The sequence below is a fragment of the Aquila chrysaetos genome, chromosome 24 (assembly GCF_900496995.4).
Source record: "Aquila chrysaetos chrysaetos chromosome 24, bAquChr1.4, whole genome shotgun sequence".
NCBI classification, from domain to species: domain Eukaryota; kingdom Metazoa; phylum Chordata; class Aves; order Accipitriformes; family Accipitridae; genus Aquila; species Aquila chrysaetos.
In genome coordinates, this window is record NC_044027.1 from 7,072,280 (window position 1) to 7,092,433 (window position 20,154).

At 40.9% G+C, this 20,154-nt stretch overlaps 1 protein-coding gene across 2 annotated transcripts in view; it reads right to left on the minus strand.

Moving 5' to 3' along the window:
- IPO9 (importin 9) overlaps nt 1-20,154 on the minus strand; it is a 39,885-nt gene that overhangs the window by 7,550 nt on the left and 12,181 nt on the right. For both annotated transcript variants that reach the window (XM_030000222.2, XM_041119902.1), the window contains 14 exons: nt 19,623-19,711; nt 19,249-19,335; nt 17,397-17,516; nt 12,489-12,589; nt 10,800-10,858; nt 10,077-10,228; nt 8,869-8,967; nt 8,620-8,726; nt 7,298-7,437; nt 4,821-4,980; nt 3,575-3,801; nt 3,217-3,365; nt 2,153-2,281; nt 591-866 (listed from right to left, as the gene is read on the minus strand). In XM_030000222.2, the coding sequence (XP_029856082.1) occupies nt 591-866; nt 2,153-2,281; nt 3,217-3,365; nt 3,575-3,801; nt 4,821-4,980; nt 7,298-7,437; nt 8,620-8,726; nt 8,869-8,967; nt 10,077-10,228; nt 10,800-10,858; nt 12,489-12,589; nt 17,397-17,516; nt 19,249-19,335; nt 19,623-19,711 (1,895 nt within the window). The remainder of the gene's footprint in view (nt 1-590; nt 867-2,152; nt 2,282-3,216; nt 3,366-3,574; nt 3,802-4,820; nt 4,981-7,297; nt 7,438-8,619; nt 8,727-8,868; nt 8,968-10,076; nt 10,229-10,799; nt 10,859-12,488; nt 12,590-17,396; nt 17,517-19,248; nt 19,336-19,622; nt 19,712-20,154) is intronic.

Sequence of the window (20,154 nt, forward strand, 5' to 3'; positions counted from 1 at the left end):
TGCCTTCCCCCAGCTGCTGCTGAGGAACCAGGGCAGCCATAACTAGATGTTTTACATTAAGGGCACAGACAAGAAAGACAGGAGAGAGAATGAAGACCACTGGGATAAAATCATTCCATCAAACTGTGCCACCAGAAGTAGGTCGAGGCTAGAAGAGATTGTGATGCTCTTTGTCTGGCCTCTCATGTGATGCAGGCCAACTACACCTCCCATCCACCAAAAGTTCACCTTGTCTCAACTTCCAGCTTTTATCCTTCAAACACAGCACAAAACCAATCGAAAACATGTGCTGCCTTTGCCATAGCATCCGTACTTAGGCAACTCCTGTCCCCTCTAAAGGTTCACTGCTTGCAAGCACAAGGTCACGAGGCACTATTTAAGGTGCATTAAAGCTTACCCACAAGAACCTGGCTTACCCCATAATCTGGACAACTCTGTATGAGCAGAGTAGGCATTTTCCTGAATATTTCAAGAGGATACGTAGACCCTCCAATTGCACTAGACATAAATAATCAGGGACACAATTAAAAAAAATGGCAACAATTTCTTTTCCTGACACTTCTACTTTTCTGGGTGCCCAGCCTGCTCACCTGCATTACACTGAGCGTCTCTGCTTGTTGCATTTTGCTCAGGATAGCTCTCAGGATCTGGTCCAGATTCTCTCCCAGCTCACTTCCTGCTTTCGAAATTAAAGTGGAGACCAACCTGCCCACAAAGGCAGCAGTGAATTCTGAGGTCCTTGGATCTAGAAGCTGGCTCACCACCTGCATCACATACCACAGTCCATTGTGGCCTTGCTCATCATGCCATTGTGCAATTTGCTCCAGCGCCACCGAGACGTATGCACGCAGACACTCGCCACCATTCTAAATGAGAGAATTATTGTGTTAGAATTTCCCTTTCTAGGTATGGGAGCAGGAACACATGGGAAGACATTTCCTTTCATCACCCCAAAAAGACCCTTAACCAAGATGAAAACAATGGGCAAACTGGTGGCATCTGTAAAAGATCCAAGCTCTCTAATGTGCAGTAAAATGAGTGCCTAAATAATTTCTACAGACTTCAGTTCATTATTAAGTACAAAACTCTTCACTGCTCAGGCAGCTCTCAAGAAGATCATCTAGTAAATACAAAGACAACCTTAACTAGCTGCAGTTTTGTGCCAGTCTTGTTACCCAGAGAAGTTCCAAGAGATTCTAACAAATGAGAGATGAAAACAGCAAAGTATAGCATGAATAAGACACAACCCCGCAGCCAAGCTGCAATATTTTTGAACTCTTAAAACAAAGACCCAGCAGAGCAACCAGCATGCTGGTCTCCAACCCCTTCTTGCTGGTCTCCAACCTATTCTTACTGGTACATTGTTTAGGGAAAGTAATTTCTGTGGTCTGTATTCTCATGGCAAAGGGTAGCTGGCACTATAAAACTCTTTACATAAGGAATGAAACCAGCTTTATCACTTATATGCCACCTAGTAGCTGGAATGAAAGACACCCTGCACTTTTAACCTCTGACACTCTTTCTTTCTTGCTTAAATACTCTAAAGACGTCATCAGGTAATAGCAGAGCCTGCCAACAGGCATAGCTCAGACACTACTGCTGTTTGAGATGAATCCTTGCTCTCCCTCCATCCCATACCTGGCTCAGGCAAAAAGAAGTTTGCCCTTCCCTTCCCACCTAAATGAGTACAGGAGAAAACTGCTAGAAGGAAGAGGTCTAAGAGGTCTTCCTATGCAGGAGGTCTTTTGCCTCCCTATGCCTGAGCATGTTCCTCAAGACAGCCTCTGCCTCTCTAGGTGTGATGAAAGTTATTAGGGGGGAAGAAAAGCAATAAGGTTTTGGGTTTTTTTGTTTGGGTTTTGTTTTTTTTTAATGTGCTCCAGAACCCTAAAATAGAAAAAAAGATCAAGGCTGCTGCTTTACTCACTCTGGTCCTCCAAATTAAGGAATGATCAGTAAAAGTCATTGCAGGCCCTTTAACAGCAGTACTTTCATGATAAACTGGAGGTGGCAGAGACTCCTGAGGAGGTGCTGATACAGCTACTGGCAAGCAAAGCCTGGGCTCCCCTAAAGGCTACGTCACCTGTCTTACTTGGTCACCTCTCTTGGACTTTCATAGCCCTGCAAGCCTTACCACTCCCCACAGTGTTACCTGCATAGTAGCATTGTCATCTGTGTTCAAGCTGCACTGAGCCACTGCAGGGAATGCTTGGCAGATAAGGAGCTGGGACAGAGGAGGTTTTGTATTCCTCACAACTGTGGTCAATATATCAATAGAAGTCTGAAAGGAAAAACACAAACAAAAGCACAGTTACAGCAGCAGCCATAGTATGTTAAGTCAGCATTAGCCACCGCTGGTGCAAGCATCAAAGGCGCAAACTGGAGGGATGTGAGCCAGTACTGCATTTGCATCCTGATTTTACAGTCCAGAATATTTTTTAAATCAGAAGACCTTGGAGTCATGCACCCAAGCATCACTGTATTTGACATGAACACATGGTGTGCACTGCAAAAGTTCCCAAGGCAGCTCAAACATTAAAAGCAGTGTAACCACTTAAATATGGCAGTTTCATGGTGCCCTGATGCATGCTAATCAGTACACCCAGAGAACTGTTCTAGCTGACTTGTTCCATTTTGTTTATATTGATTTAAATTTATTTTAATTACCCATAAGCGATTGTTACAGTCATACCAATCAATACACAGATTATAAGCATATTGATAAAGATATTTATGGGTTTAATTCCATACAATCATTCTACACAGTCAATGCTTAATCTTTCATAAATGGGACTTTTTATAGAAAGGACAAACCTGTATAATTTATCTCCAGCAATTTATACATATGTGACATATAAATTGGAAAAAGTCTTAGAAAAAAGTGCAAGGAATAGTGGTGTAGCCTGCTGCAGACCATTCCACCAAAAAGAGGAGACTGTTACTGGTGAAACGTGGCTATGTCAAAACAAAATGACTAGCGATACACTGCAGAGACTGGAAGAAGGCCAGAGGAGCAGTTTAAAGTTAACTTTTGGAAGCATCTCCCCCCACCTGCAGTTTGCCTTCTCTCCACAAAGAAACCTCTACCAATGACCTAAGTCATTGTTCCAAAGCAGTTCAAAAGCAACTTTTCTACTCTTTGCAGACCAGCTATCTTATATGTTGAAGAACAGGGAATCATCTCCTGCTAAGACCGTGTACCACTGTAGCACTTACTGCACAAAGCCCTGCTGGGATCTTGTCAGCAGGGGCCTGCATGATGCTGACAAGAGTTGGTATTAGCCTCATCTGCATTGGACCCTGGCAGGCTTCTATCTGAGCTAGCTCCTTAAAGATATCTTGGGCAAGAGAAGCAACAACTGGATCTGGAGAGAGAAAGCACCATTTACTGAAACATACTAATAAACACATCTCAATTTTTGCTACCACTATTTTGAGTAGGTAAAGCAGCAAGTTTCCCTTCTAGCTTTACCATATGAATCAATGTTCATTCAATTATCATTTATTAAGTTTTCAGCACCAGGACTCAGTAGCAAAAACAACTGTACTTTGAGAATGTAACTTGAATGCATACCATTACTGTACTTCAAGAATATTGCAATTGTGAAGGGGCAGATTTTGTTCTCCACGCTTGCTGTAAATGCTGGATCTACCGTACAGACAATGCACAGCGTCTCCATCACAAGGTTTAGGACCTCCGAACTGAACTGAGTTGCCAAGTGGATCAGTCCATCAAGAATGCTAGGAAGGAAAGGCTGCAACACATGGGTGCTCTCAGAGATCTTCAGCTGGTCACAGTAGCTAGACAAGAAATTTGTGATACAAAAGTACACACATAATATATTAAAGTCATTTATACACTTAACTCTAGATGATATATAAGGGGTTATTTCACCCCACCCATTCTTCTTCCTTAAGTTCACTCCTCCAGGGCTTTTCCCTTTCAGTCTGCTATTCCTTGATCTCTCAACAGCTCAGCTAATCTTTCCTCCTCATTCCACCCTGATGGTTCACAGAAGCAGAGTTTAATCAAATGATGTTAAAAGCTTCTGCTGCCTCTTAGTAACAGTTCTCTCTTAAGAGCTGCCCATCAATGGAGAAAATAAACCTTGAGGAAAGAAGTAGTCTAAGACAGACAGACACTCATTGCTTACAAAGTGTTTAATTACCATGTTCTACAAGTCAGCTAGGGAATGATAAAACAATTTCAGAAGTACCTAAGTTATAAGTCTCTGCCTTTACTTATTCATTAACATTTCACTGCAAATAGAAGACAAGGTGTTTTTTTGGGGGGGAGAGTGGGGAAGAGCAGGTTTTTTGCTATTTTTTTTGTGGTTGGTTGTTTTTTTGTTTTTTACAGTGTTAATTTTTCATTTTAGAATCAATACAGATCTTCCTTTCTCCTTCTTGCAACTCATTTACAAAAACAGTATTAAAAAAACCCCAAACATTCCTTATTGCTGTGATTTGCTCCACAAGCCCGTGTTATGCTATTCAGCCACCTTTGTGACTGAACAGGAGTAATTTGGGTTTCACCTTTATGCTTTTCATCGCTATCTAGTTCTGCTTCGCTTTAGGACTGTATCCATTATAACATTTTATTGTAGCAAACCTTGAATCTCAATTTCATATTCCTCATTAGAGTTATTCTATTTTGAACCTGCTTGCTTACACTTTTTAAAGTTGACATCTATTTCATTCAAAGCAAATACTTCCACAGCCTATACAGAAATGTTATTAGTATTTTAACACACCAGTTTTATAAGCGTAATTTATACCAACTACCCCTGGGGCTTTGGAATACCTTAGGGTTTACTTACCCCCAGATAGCTCTGACAGCAGAGATTCGGACAGAAGGAGGCTGGGTTTCGTGTAGACCACTGACAGTAGCTTGCAGGAACTGCTGGATTAGTTCTGGAGACATAGCCACTGTAAAACGGCTGGCAGCCCACAGAGCACGACCCAGAAGAAAAGGAGACACTGAAGCAAAACAAAAACCCCCAGTGGTTTTAGCATAAGTTTTATGAGTTTAAAATTACAGCTGCTTCCATCCATTATCCCAAATCTTGTCATCCCAGTAGCAAAACAGTAAGATGTGACACAGAAGACAAGTATGCAGGCATACAAATAATTTTTGCTCATAGGAAGAATCCAGTTTATTTTCTTAGTTATCTCAAAGAACAATTTCTCATTTGTTTAAAAAAAAGCTTTCTTCCCTCAAGTACTTACACTTGAATTTGTTCATCAATACAGCAATACATGCTTTACTGATCACCGGAACAAAAGTAAAGGAAGAGAATGAAGGCTTTTTCAGTAATTCCTATTCATTTAGTTCAATATTCTGTCCCCAACAGCAGTAAACAGCAGCAGTGTAGGGAAAGGAATTAAGAGAAACAGAGCACATACAGGCATCTTTTACAGATTACTTTTCTAGTTTCCAGCCATCACCTTGCAATTACAGAACACAATGTTCTGATGTTCAACAGAACCAGAGAAACAGTGAATACTCATTACCTACTCACCTGTTTACACTTATCAAGGTATGATTTATCTTTATCGCACTTGACCCTTCTGCCTTCTCAGGCTAAAAGTATCCTTACCTATTTAGGCTATCCTCAAACAGATGATGCTCTCTATTTCCTAGCATCTTTACTGTTACTATTTATACTCCTGCAAGTATTAATTTTATGATGAGGACATGAAAAACTCCATGCAAGATGTATAGCAAAAGAAAAGCTTTGTTTTCTAAGCAAGTATTATAAAATGCAGTATTTCTTTCTTCATTACCATTACTGAGCATTGAACAGATATCCTTGAGAACTATCTATATACTGACTCCAGAAGCATTTTCTAGAGCACAATAGCTCATTTACAACCCAATACCACATATGTAAATTTGTGTAAATATATGTAAATAGCTGAGGTTGTTTTTTCATATGCATTGCACACTATGCACTTTGCACACTATTTCTTCATTCAAAATTAACTCAAAAAAAGAAAAAAAACTTCTTTACAATAGGCTAAATAAATGTTTCTTTGATGAAAGCATCCAGCAACTTGTTTTTTCTGCACTGACACAACTTAATGTGGACTCACCAATAATGCTCATATTGGCTTAAACTTCTCAAATTTTAATTATTTGCAAGGATTTTTGAGGTCCAACTTTCAACAACTCCTTTGACTTTCTTGCACACTGATGTAAGATAATATAGAAGGCAGAAGCCTGCGGAGTTCCCAATAATAGGAACCCGCTCAGCTAGGAGTGTTATTTGAATTCACGTGTGTCATGGTTTAACCCCAGCCATCAACTAAACACCACGCAGCCGCTCACTCACTCCCCCCACCCAGTGGGATGGGGGAGAAAATCGGGAAAAGAAGCAAAACCCATGGGTTGAGATAAGAATGGTTTAATAGAACAGAAAAGAAGAAACTAATAATGATAATGATAACACTAATAAAATGACAACAGCAATAATGAAAGGATTGGAATGTACAAATGATGCGCAGTGCAATTGCTCACCACCCGCCGACAGACACCCCGCTAGTCCCTGAGCGGTGATTCCCCCGCCCCCACTCCCCCCCGTTTATATACTAGATGTGACGTCACATGGTATGGAATACCCCTTTGGCCAGTTTGGGTCAGGTGCCCTGGCTGTGTCCTGTGCCAACTTCTTGTGCCCCTCCAGCTTTCTCGCTGGCTGGGCATGAGAGGCTGAAAAATCCTTGACTTTAGTCTAAACACTACTTAGCAACAACTGAAAACATCAGCGTTATCAACATTCTTCTCATACTGAACTCAAAACATAGCACTGTACCAGCTACTAGGAAGACAGTTAACTCTATCCCAGCTGAAACCAGGACAATGTGCTACAACGAGCGTCAGCCTCAGCGTAAAGAAAATGGGATAGTATGGCGCTGCAGGAATTCTGAAGCCTGTTAAATACTGCTGGTTTCTTTCCCAGAAACAGATGCAAGACTACAGAACAGCTATTTTCCACCAAGTTCCTCAAGCAATTGCCCTTCCATCTCCAAGCCCTACAGGCTCAAACATCCAGCCAACAGTGAGTTTCAACTGAAAGCATAGTGTCCCACATTTAAAGGACTTATATTAGACCTGGTAGCATGTGTGAACTCACAAGATAAGATTTATGCCCTTTGACACGTACAATGTGCACAACTGCATTTCACAACACCACATGCATACAGCAACCTGATTCATCAGACACTTTTGTTTGTAAGAGATTTCCAAGGTCTGGCACTCAGCAGTTACTCTGAGTAATGGCAAGGTCCAGTATACCTGAAAGGTTGAGGTCTGCAAGAACAACGTTTGTCAGGAAGCCATGCATATCAAAATGTATTCTACCATTCTTCACACTGTCTGTAATAATAGACTTCACAGAGCCCAGGGCCAGCATACAAGCTTCATGTATTTTCCACCTGCAAAAGAATTTAGATGCCTTTAGGTTTTTCCACCACCATCAACTCAATAAATAAATAAAATTCTGAACTGAAACCATTACAATTTTTTGGTCTAAGATAACATAACTATTTTCTTGATACCAAAGCAGAGAATTTGAAAAGGCCCTGAAAGAAACGAACATTTGCAAAACTCTGCAAGTTGGGGGCTTGGAAACTCACCCAGGATAGGCAGCATTCTCAATCACTTTCTAAAGTATCAGTTGAATAATTGTTACTTCTTGTACCAGTTTTGTTCCCATAATAAAAAAGAAATGAGATTTTTCTATGAAGGCTTACATCTCCAGCTGTGCCTTGCTTGATTATTCTATGTGCAGAAGCACTGTGATACCCAGTACATTAAATGTTTTTAAATGTCTATTTTTGCATTACATTTTGTTAATTATGATGAAATAGGGTTATGGGCAAATACGACTTCTCCTTGGTTTTATCTGTGAAGCGAATAACCTACTTTAAAACTTATCACAATTAAGGCATACAGGGACTCAATGTCTGATTTCTCTGACCTTCAGTTGCTGCTCACTATACAGAGTGGCTACTCTGACACTAATATTCAAAATAAACACAAACAATGAACTAATGCACTGTAAAACCAAGAGAGAATACTTATGAAACAGCAACCAGGTACTCTTGCAGTTGAGGTTTCTCCTTCTATCCCCAAGTAACATTAAAAATTGCAACACTGGAATTCTAAAATCGAACACATACATCTGCATACAGCACCTATATCTTTCCTTTAGTTCAAGTAAAAAAAAAAAAAAAAAAAAAAAAAAGAAAGCCTGAAATGTTGAGCTCAATTAACTGAACACAAAGTGAAAGTATTGCCAATTTCTCTTCAGATTGCACACAACTAATTGTCGTTTCCAATTAGACATTTTAAGGAATAGTCAGGGTCTGGAGGGAAGGAGCCTGGGGACATCTAGCTTGTGCTAGCAATTGCTGAAAATATTCCACATGAAGGTGTTATCATCTGGCTAAAGAACAGTTATACTTCCTTTTTCTTCTAATCGGAGTTCTCAAATTTCATCCTTGTCCATCAGCAGCAATGTCATGAAAAAATGTGATTAAATTGTGCTGCACCCAATGCTGCAAAAGAGCTTGATATTAGGAGCAGTGTTGTTCCCTGCTGCCACATCTCCTTACCAGTGCTCAGCACCGTTGTTTTTAGCCTGCTCAGCTTCTTGTAAATGTCTTGTAGCTGCTGCAGCCAAAGCAGTTGCACTCTCATTCTGGAAATCAGCAGCCACAGCCTGCACAGAAGGAAATGATAACACTTATTTGTATTGACTTTTAAAAGTTGTCCTTTTCTCCAAACACCCTTCAAGATGCTACATTTATTATTTGTTATTATTATTATTTTGGTTGCATCTAAATGTGGAGCACATTTCATACCAGCAACAGATCCTGTGCAGCAATCCTCACTGTATAGGAAAAAGTATCATCATCTTCATCCTCCACGAATTGCTGTGGATTTGCGGTCCAAACTTTTATCTAAAACAGAAAGGAGACAAGAAGGATAGGGTGGTTGACTAATTCAGAACACCAAGGGTAAAAGGGAGCTTTTCTGTTCCCAGCAATCTGTTTTGAAGATTTTTTTCTCTGCCATAAGAAGTCGTCATCTTCAACTGATTTTTCTCATATTCTATTGGAGAAACCTTTGAAAAGAAGAGACCCGCTCTGTTCTGAGCTCATCTTGCTCTTCTGCTCTTCATTTCAGATTAGAGTTTGACAAAACTAATGACCGACCTGGAATCAATGCTACACAGTTTTATTTATAGATGAAGAATGGGAGAAACAGATGAATCTTTAACAGAATGCCTGTTTTTATGCATGCCTACCTAAACAAAGAGACGATGGCTGTCAGGCTTGGGAGGCCAGAAGCCATGTAGAATTTCAGTACAAATTATTCCACACTACTAGCACAATCTTTTCACTGTTACAGAAACCTGACTATCCCTTTCAGCATGATAATCCTCATTTTCAAAGCATAATACTATTTCATGAAGGAATGAAGGAAGAAAGCTTGAGAGAGTTGGGGTTGTTCAGCCTGGAGAAGAGAAGGCTCTGGAGAGACCTTATTGCAGCCTTTCAATATATAAAGGGGGCTTGTAAGAAAGATGGAGACTCTTTACCAGGGCCTCTCATGACAGGACAAGGGGCAATGGTTTTAAACTGAAAGAGAGTAGATTTAGATTAGATATATCAAAGAAATTCTTTACTATGATGGTGCTGAGACACTGGAATACGCTGCCCAGAGAAGTTATGGATGCCCCATCGCTGAAAGTGTTCAAGGACAGGTTGGACGGGGCTTTGAGCAACCTAATCTAGTGAAAGATGCCCTGCCCATGGCAGTGGGGCTGGACTAGCTGATCTTTGAAGGTCCCTTCCAACCCAAACCATTCTATGACTCTGTGATTTGCTGTCCACGTTACACCATTTAGTAACATTTGGATGCTATTGCCCTAACTCCTGGCACAGCAAAGTGACAGAACAGCCTATTGGATTACAGCAGCTTCCACACACTGAAATTCTTCCTAGCACATTAGCTGTTTTAAATCTCTCATTTCATTTGCTTCCTACAATAAGACAAACATGCTCACCTGCTCCTCTGTGATCTGCATGTAAAGGAGGATGTAATAGATCAGCTCTGGCAAAGCCTTCTTCACTGTGCTCTTAAATTTGTTGTTTTCCAGCAAGGCATGAACAAATTCAAATATGCTGAACACTAGATTTTCAAAGCCCAATACTTCACCTGAACAAAGAATTAAGTGGAAAAAAAAAAAAAAAAAGAACATGACTGAATATGCCAACATACAGAAAGGCAGAAGGGAAAACAAAAATCATGACTGAATATGCTAACATATAGAAAGGTATAAATGGGTGTCAAATATAATTACAAGCTGTTAGCTTGCCTGACAAGGTAGTCTATTCTTACTCCTGAAATAGCAAGGGCAGCAGCAGCCCCTGGAGGATGTCTGACCTCATCACTTTCTGCTCTTGTCCCACCTCACCGCACACTCCTCATTAAAACTGATCCAGCTCAACCTAAAACCTGTTTGGTTTTCTTTTGTCCCATTACTTATGCCTCAAAATTGCTGCAGAACTCACTCCTTGAGTCATTAGAAAACTTAAATTATGCAGCTTCATTGATCACAATCACATGTAACTTGCAATGAAGTGATAGACACTGTTCTAACACCATAAATGTACCTTTAAGCACAATCTCCTACAGTGTTTCAGTCACTGTTCTGACAACAAGAATCTTAGGTAAGTCCACTCCTCTTCAAAAGAGGAGGCAGAAGTGCAGTTTAACAAGTTCTTACCGTCAGAATCCACAGGGTCCTCCACCTCTTCTGTGTAATTTACTTCTGTTCTCACATAAGTGGACAGAGTTAAGTAAATATACATATTTCTAAAGAACTGCATCTATTTAGGAATTAATCTGTTCCTATCTTACAATTCCTGATAACTAGGGAAGTTTTCTTTCTTAAAAAAAATCTTTGACTTTACGCACCATCCTGTGTTTCAGAGAAAAGACAAGCCCCAGGAGCTCCTGGCTTTGTACATTGCCCAACTTCAAAGACCACTTCCACATCACTTCAGTACATCCTTTAGACCATTTGGTTAACTTAAACCGAATTCCCCAAGGTAACCCAAAACTTCATTCATGTTAAAACTTTGCAAGAACGGAACCACTCAGACTCACTCCAGGGGACAGCGAATCAATTCAACGCTTCACTGCTGCCGAAGGGTGAGGAGCCAACCCCACGCTGCCATGTGCTACCTTGTGTTGGCTCTGCTCCCTGTCAGGCCTCTCCATGACCCTCCAACCCTGAGAAGTAGCAGAAAATTAACCTGGGGGTGGAGAGGAAGGAGGATGGTGAATTGAAGGTCCAACAAATGCCAGAGCAAACACAAGGGAAGGAAGGACAAGACTCTCCCCTTTTGCAAACAAAAAACTATTCTGTCAGCTCAGCTGCCTGCAGGACTGCAGTGGGAGTCAGGACAGGAGAGGGAGAAATACACCATCAAAAATTTAACAAACAGCTCCTTATATTTTAAAAGGTGTTAAAAAAAAAAACAAACAGAAAACCCAAACCCAAAACACACCCAAAAAACCAGCTGACCTTTAAACCAGACAGCCTCTACTTGCTCCAGAACTAAGGCTACTTTTATGGTCTTCCTGACCATTTTTACTCTACAAGAGCCTATCACCCAACATGCAGCAGGATTCTGAAACACAAGACTATGTTGGCAGTTTTGATATAAAAAGGTCTAGATCTATGATCTGTAGGAGAACAGTCATTCTTATTAAATTACAGAAGAAATGCTCAGTCAACCCTTACGCTGTTATCACAATTGCAGTGTCCAGTTCTGGTGTTTATACCAAAAAAATCGGAAAAACCTACAAGAAGGCTCAGTATTCTACAATTACTGTCTCATTATAAACTGCTAAAAAAGCAACTTTCAGATTAATGATATGGAAAGATTTGACTTGTCAGTTTGCAAGTACTGGGAAAACTACCAACCGAATACCTCTAACATGGCCAATTGGGCAGTGAAGTAATGACTAAGTTATAAAATTCAAAAGGCAAATCAACTTCAACTTCAGCAGCAAGTGTAACCAGCCATTAATACTGCTGTAGCAAGGGGTATTGTAGATTCTCCTTTACCTGAAGTCTTTACATTGTGACAAGACATCTTTTTAAGAAGACAGTTTTCACTGAAGAGTACCAGAAACAATGCAGAGATCAGCTGCAATTCTACAGCCAGTATAACACAGGCACTCGCATCATTCATCATATATGACTTTTAAGCTAAAAGAAACTTAATGGAGCCTACTGAAGTAACAGAAATATCCAGTACATCTACACTATAAATGCCTATATTCTGTCTGTCACGGCAGACTCCTCCATGTACCATGCTCTTCAGCTGTGTTCAGGTTGTTACTGTGTGTGAGACAGAGTTTGTCTTGTTCTATTCTAGTTAAAACCATTCACTACAAAGGATATAAGGCGGCACTTTCTGTAAGGGTATTCCAGACAATGGGCAGGATCTGCTGCATTGATGAAACCATGTGCTTCGGATAGTTTTTCACAAGTGCTGTCACAGCCTGGAACAAAAAATAGTATCAGTCAGAAGTGAAACTGAGGAAAACCATCAACAAACACTCAAATCACAGGCTGTTGTTTCATTAATAATTGAAATAATCCAACATCTTCCTGCCACCAAGGTCTCCTCCTCTCGCTCCTGACCAGGCAGTCCTCTCACTTGCACAAACTCTGACAAACACACCCCTCTTCACATTTGCTCTTTTGCAGGGGAGCAAAGGGATAACACAAGATATACAACTCTGGAAGTAAAGACAGTGCAGTAATTTGGTGGTAAGGTATAGACTCCAATCAGAAGTACATCACTGCACAGCACTGTCTGGATACGATTACCACCTGGAAGCTATCTTATCCCAGAAAATGAACTCTAAATCACGTAAAACCAGACCACAGCCTATTTCCCACACTTCTACCCATGCAAGCAATACATCCGTTTGCACATCCAGAGAATAGCTGCAGAAGAAAACACCCACCCAGATCAATTCTCTCACCCATCAGCTGCAGATAGAGGCAGCTGCGCCAGCCCAACACAGGGGCTGTTTTGGGAGCAGCTCAGCAGCTCTACAGGAGATTGTGCCTGGGGTTTCATGAAGCTGATCACCCTGATTTAGGGGAGCCCTTTCACTGATGCTTGCCAAATAGCTTTTGGGATCCTCCAGGAGTCAGAGAACTCTCACTCCACCTAACAGACACCGCTTCCTCCCACAGGGGCACAGCTACAGTTATTTTATATTGGTTACAGAAGAGCCCCTCACAAACTGCCTGACTGGTGGCTGCTACAAGACATATGGGTATTAGTTTGTTTCTGCTTACCCAATATGAAACACTTTGTCCAGTTCGTTTGTTTGTAGCATTGGGTATACTAATAGAAATAAAAAAATAATAATTCACCTTCCAGAAAAAAAACCAGCATTCTAATACTGGTATTAGCGATGAGCAGGCAGCCAGAGATAATCTAGATACATTAAGTTTGAGAATGAGTCTGGTAGGCGCTAGAAGCATTACAGAAAAGACCTGTTGAAAAAAAAAATTAAGTTTATGCAGGTGCTGGCAGAGGACCTGAACCTGATCTGGAGGACTGCTGCAAACTCAACACTCTGACTATGGCCACAGTAGCATCTAAAGAGACTTGTTCCATATGCCACTACTTACGAACCCTATGCAAGTTTTTCTAAGCTATATGCCAAGACAATCTTGCAGGAAGCATTGCTGGAGAGGTAAGAGTTCTTCAATTCAATAGCTGCAGTTCTAACAATAGAAGGCTGCATTTGCAAGTTCACCACTTTCACGCAGCGCAAGTCATTAAAAAAAGAGCACTCTCTCCTGTCAAATGTTGTATTTCAACCCCTGGCCTCTCATTCTACCAATTCCCACTGCTTGTTTGAGCTAAAATAATTGCTTCACAGATCTCCTCCTCCTCCTCTGCCAATCCCCACGTACTGCTCCATCACCTATTAAATCCTCCAAGAAAATCCTTATCCATCTCTCTTCATAGCAAAGTCAAGCTGCTCCCCAAGCAGGACATTTAATAGCCAAGCCAGACAATAACTGACTGCATCCACACCTGTAGCCTGAGTCACCACACAGACACACCAAAACCACCACTGGGGAGCAACACAACAGCTCCTGAACCCCTTCCAGCTATTCTGCAAGCAAATATCCAACCACATCTCCATGAATTGCTCGGCATCTCCTTAAAGTCACTCTGTATTAAAGCCTTTTCTTGCTTCACCTCCTACTTGTGTCTTTAGACAGAGAAGGAATCCCCACATTTGCGGATAAAAAGCTTAAAATACACACTAGCCGGCAGCAGGAGAGCACACTAAAGCTAAACATTCAGTAAGAGTGCAGCAGGTGCAGGTTATGTACTTTGCTCATAAGCTTAGGAAATTTGCCCCCAAGACATGGCTGCCACCCTGTCTTCCATCCAAGAACAAAGAGGGTATGATTAATTATTTTTGTAACTAATTATTTGTTCCAGCAGCAGGAAAAAAATAAGCATAACTTCTCTGACCCACCTAACATACAGGTGTCGAAAGAACAGATTTTAAGCACAAGCGAAGAAGCACTACAGCAAGGTTGTAAGATACTTTAGATTGTTGGTTAATTGGTGCCCTTTATATAATTACTGCATACTAAGTACATAATATTTGTATTCCCTTGCTATGAAATTTGCCTTAACTGCTACCTGTCATGTTTAATCACTCTGTTTCTCTCAAAACAATCAATAGTGGCATGTTCAACAACATTGGAATTGGGATTCAATCATCATTTAGTTGCAGCTCATTCATCCTCAGAGATATCAATTTAATTCATGCTAAACTATCAAACAACAAAACAATAAATTACACCACTGGTACTTCGTTCTAGTCCTCATGGTTGAAAATATTTTTGTTGTGGCCAAACCTTCCACCTCCTTCAAGGGTTAAAGGCACTGACACTCCTGCTGATTACTGCTTCTGAACTTGTAACCACACTTGGAGAGATTGGGGACAAATTAACAATCAGTGGTTCGCCATGATGTGATCCAACCTACTTACTTTCTTAAACAGGATAACTGTCCAAGTGGATCAGGCAGATGTGTACACTTCAGTATTATTCATTAAAGCTTTCGACACTGTCCCGCATAATGTTCTTATATGGAAAGCAAGACATTTTAGGTCAGGGCTGCCTCTGATTTCCACCAAGAACTCCATGAACCTTGGAGTACAAAGCTCTCAAGAGACAGGGAAGAAAAAAAAAAAATCTTCCTGTCATTTGCTGCATAGCACTTCATTAAGGAAAAAAAGATAGGATTGAGTTCGCATCTGGTTGAAAATGTACTATAAAAAAGTCTCAATTCCCTCCTCCATTGCATCAGCATTTCAAGGGGTTCCTGTAATGATCTCATCTGTAGAGCTGGCTTAACTAATCCCTTGAGGTCTCTTACTTCTGCATTACAATGACTATAAAATCCACTTTTCTGGAAAGGAAGGCAATTTATGGGTCTTTCACCTCAATCCCTTTTCCCTTAGAAAATTGGTATCATCAGCTTAGAAACCCTAAGTGACAAAATCATGAATTGCCCTGAGTCAACAGCCAGAATACTCATCTCTTCACAAAAAGCCTCCTACAAACCACTTGTCAGCAGCAGATCTCCTGAATTCACTGTTTAAACCCATACTGATTTTCTGCTGCCATCAGTGCCACCCAACATACAATAGTGTATTCAGACCAAAATCCTCTCATTTTGCACCTACCTAGCAGTGGCCAAAAGCAGATGCCCACACACAATTAAGGAACAGAGTAAGAACATGATGACATTACATCAAACACTTTCCCAGCCTGTCACATCTTTCAAGAGACTACTGCTGCATATCAGTGCAGACATACAAGTACAAACAGCTCCAATTCCAGTAAGCACTGTTATGTAAATAACAAAAAAGGCTGCAGAATGTATGAATGTAACAAGAACAGAAGAACTGGTCTATGGTTAGAGTAAAACTATCAAATACAACTGCTTTTGTGTAGGCTGAAAACTACTTCTGCTCATTAAACATCTGAATATATGTATCTGGAATCAGAATGAGACACTCTTGAGCTGCAGCCTGTTCAAATTGAGATTACACCCTGCAGAGTATCCCACAGTATCCCCTTCATGTTAGCGTTCCTATGTATTACTGTCCCAGGAATCCTTGCGCACAGCCACTGGAAAAGGAAAAAAACCACAAGAGACACTCTCTTGACAAAACTTGCCAACATCCTACTGCAAACTCCCTTCCATTTGGTGCTGCACAGCAAGAAACAAGCTCCTGTTGTTTCCAGCATATGATACCTGCAACCCCTTACTGAGAAGTGACAGGTTGCCACAACCAGGGTACTGCCGCCTTTAAGAGGACTAAGAAAACAAGTTCCACGACACAGAACTTAGTAGTTGCTAGTCTGTATAATACAATAGCATCCTCCTGCACCTCCCAGCATTTATTTTCATGGCTCCAGCGCAAAGCTGGTCATTATGGAAAACTTTTGATGCTTGTCTTCAATAACTCTTCCTGTTTTCTTCAGGGAACGTGGCTGACAGGGCCTCAGCCGTTCATCTTCAGAAACTTGTACACTGTGACCCAAGTCTTGCTTACCCCAGCACACACACAAGTAAATGAAAGATCTGGATTTGATTCTGCCACTTAGGTTTTGAGCTCTTTTCTTCTCTCCCATGTTGCAGGCAGTGCATGTAGAACTCCAGTGCTTTCCCAGCTGTTGGAAGAGATCTCCATACGTACGCTGGCACTCTTGTCCCCACGCACTGAGCTACATGCACATAGAGCTCTGCAATCCAATCTTCCTTCTCCAGGAAACCAGGAGAATACAAAGATTTTCCATCTCTCTTTTGCAGAGATAATTTAGCATTAAAGAGCAGGGAAGTTCTAGAAAAGCACCTGCAAATAATAAGCTTTTAAAACTTCATTGCAGCAGAATTCTGCAGCATCTTTAGAAAAGACAGATATTTAACTACTGAGTATGGTGTCCAAACAAGATGCATCCAAGATGTCTTAGATCAGCAAATGACAAGGACAGATTGTCCTATGGATTGGTCCCTATGGATCATTTTAGGGACAGATCCCTCCGTATGGATCTCATCACAGGTTATCTTCAGTACAGGCAGAACAATTTATTTCAATGTTCCACAGCACCGGAAGCCAAAAAACTTCACTATTCATTACATGAGCAATACTAGGAGAGGTGACATGCACTCAAGTTTCTCTGTTTTCCAGCACATCTGACAGTGTATTGGTATTCAATTATTTATTTAATCAGTCTTAAGTAACTTACCTTTAAGACTTCCATCTTAAACCCGCTGTCTGACGTAGGTCCGTCAGGCATTTGCAGGGCCTGAACAAAGGCCTCTGTGAACTGCTGCACCACAGGAAAAATCAGGACTTTGGCCGCACCCTGGTTATAATCAATGCAAGCACAGGTGAATACCAGACACAGATCTCCCAAGTCTGACAAGTAAAGCACTAGAAGCAACAGAAATTGCACTTTTCTGCTACAAAACCAAAGCGGGACTCATGGCAACTGCAGAACATTGCAAAGTCACGTGAAATACTTGTTTCACACATCGCTTTGGCTCTTTCCTCATGCTGGGAACTAAGCTCAGCTGAATCCCACCCTTCAAAACCGCACAGCTCAGACTGCTACAAAACACACACTACATCTAAGCTAATCACTTCAGACTCTAAATAGAGATCCAGACAATCCAGTCCGGAGAGCCTCAGGAGTAGCACACATCCTCCTAAAGAGGCACTTTCATTTGACTAGATGAATCATCCCCTGTACCCTAACACCCGGACCCCCCACAGGCTATAAAAGAAACCTGGGGTGACTACATCACATACAAGCAATTACACTGAACCCTGCGGACAGCATTTATCTCCCTCCTGAGCTACCCTCCCCCAAACCAAACAAGCTCTTTGTGAGCTGAGTATCAACAGCTGGCCTGAAGATTACCATGATGATTCTTCCTAGGAAAATGCAGCAAGTATTTTTCCAGATGTCAAAGCATTCCATAAGCAGTGCTTGGCAGAGCAAGTAATATTGGACAAAAGTAATTTTGTCGAGAATATTCCTCATAACTCCATAGTTAAGACAGAAAAGTTGTATGCTTAAATCAATTATGAAATACCACTTTAGCAATTTATAAAAAGATTGCCTCTTTTTCTTTTTTTTAAGTCAAATTTCAATAGAAAAAGTTTTGTATACAATGTAAAGGACACTTTTGACCCTCCTCCAGAATAAGACACTGGGAAGCTACTACTATCTTTTGGATACTGGTAACCAGCTGCCTGATGTATTGCATAAGTAACCTTGCCAATGCAGTACAGATACCGTGTAATTATCAGAACTTCCCAAAAGTCTGCACTGAATTGCTCCCTGTGCAGACAGGGAGGAAACAGCACATATAGCCACTCAACAACAACTAGCCACTAGACTGAGAGTCACCCTTTCCTATCCTCACCCCCCAAAAAGTTAAAAACAACAATTTATGGTCTGGGGAGTGCTGGGAAACCCACTTGTCAAAGGCCATATAAAATGCAGATGTGCTTAGGGCCAGACAGGAAACTCATGTGTATAAAGCTCCTTAACTGCATAGTGTTTTTTTCTTAACAGCTATTCTTCTAAAATTTGGTTTGCTTTGCACCACACCTTTAGGAACAAAAGGCTAACATGCATGCTAAAGCAACTGATGAAGTTCCAGGAGCTTGCAACCAATGCCTCGCCCAAGGGCCAGAAAACTGCCCATCATAACGCAAAGGGCCAAAGCCTGGCAGTTTACCAGGACACATGGTTCACCTGGAGCTTGGAAGCTATGACAGGGATTTCCAAACAAAGGGATGATACATTATCTTCTCCCCACGCTGATTCCTCTTTCTCTGAGCTGTTACAAGCACGTCTCTTGATATGTCACAAGTTAAACTTAATTATGGAAACCGAGTCACAGTATCAAGGCATGCATGTAAAGGAGGGAGTTAGCCACTTTACATGTATTAAATTACACCCTCTTTCCCAGAATTACAGCTGACAGAGTACATAATTCTCCAATGTTTCATTTTCGTAGTAACCACTATTTAGAATCTCGCTCAGTCTGAATTCAATGTATGTTATACGTAAGTTAAACTCTTGCCTTTTCCAGTTCCTCCATGTTACAGATCATATGGGCACACGTGGTAAATATCTCCACTGCACGCGACCTTGTGCGAATACCATACACCTAGAAAAAAGTTTAAATAATAGATCAGGAACACAGGATACTTTTATTTCCTTTAATTTTCTTTTAATTGTATTTATTTTTTGCTTTAACTTGATTCTCTTATTTTATCATTGGCTTCAGCTTCTCTGTTGAAGCATAAGCTGCCATCAACTATCACATAATCAAGAAAATTCTTTAAGTCTAACTCATACTACAGTACAGCTTAACCATTAAATCTGGAGTTTCTCTGCTCCGAGAAACATTCCCACTAATGCTATTCAGTACCAACTTAATAGTGAAGATTGTACCTCTGCCATTGTGAAAATTTTGTACATCTCTGGAAGAATAACAGGAGCAACAAGTGGCATCTGTGTGTCTGTCACTTCCCGTGTAAATTCTAGAAAATGGAAAAAGAAGGGAAGTTCATATAAGAAAACAAATTTGTAGGCAACGGCAATAACAGAATCTTTGGGAAACAGTAAGCATATTGGAAACACGTTGATTCGTACTTGACTAGACCAGTGTCATCTGGCCTACCCGTGGCAATCCTTGAAGGCAAGCAGAAAAATATCATGCTAAAAATTGCGGATATCTGAAAAACAGGGTGTAACAATCAAAGTTCTGTCTGAGCTATAACCTGTAGCTCAGAACCTTCTTCCTCAGCTTTCATGACATCTACTAAGCATGCAATTCAACAGTGACCGACAGCCATCACGCCCAGAAGAGAAGCAGCAAACTCCAATTTCTTCAATTTGGAGTGAAAAGTGACAGAATACTAGCGTAAGGAAAAGCCTAAACTGCCTCCTACAACAGCATTGCCAAAGCTCTCGCATACACATA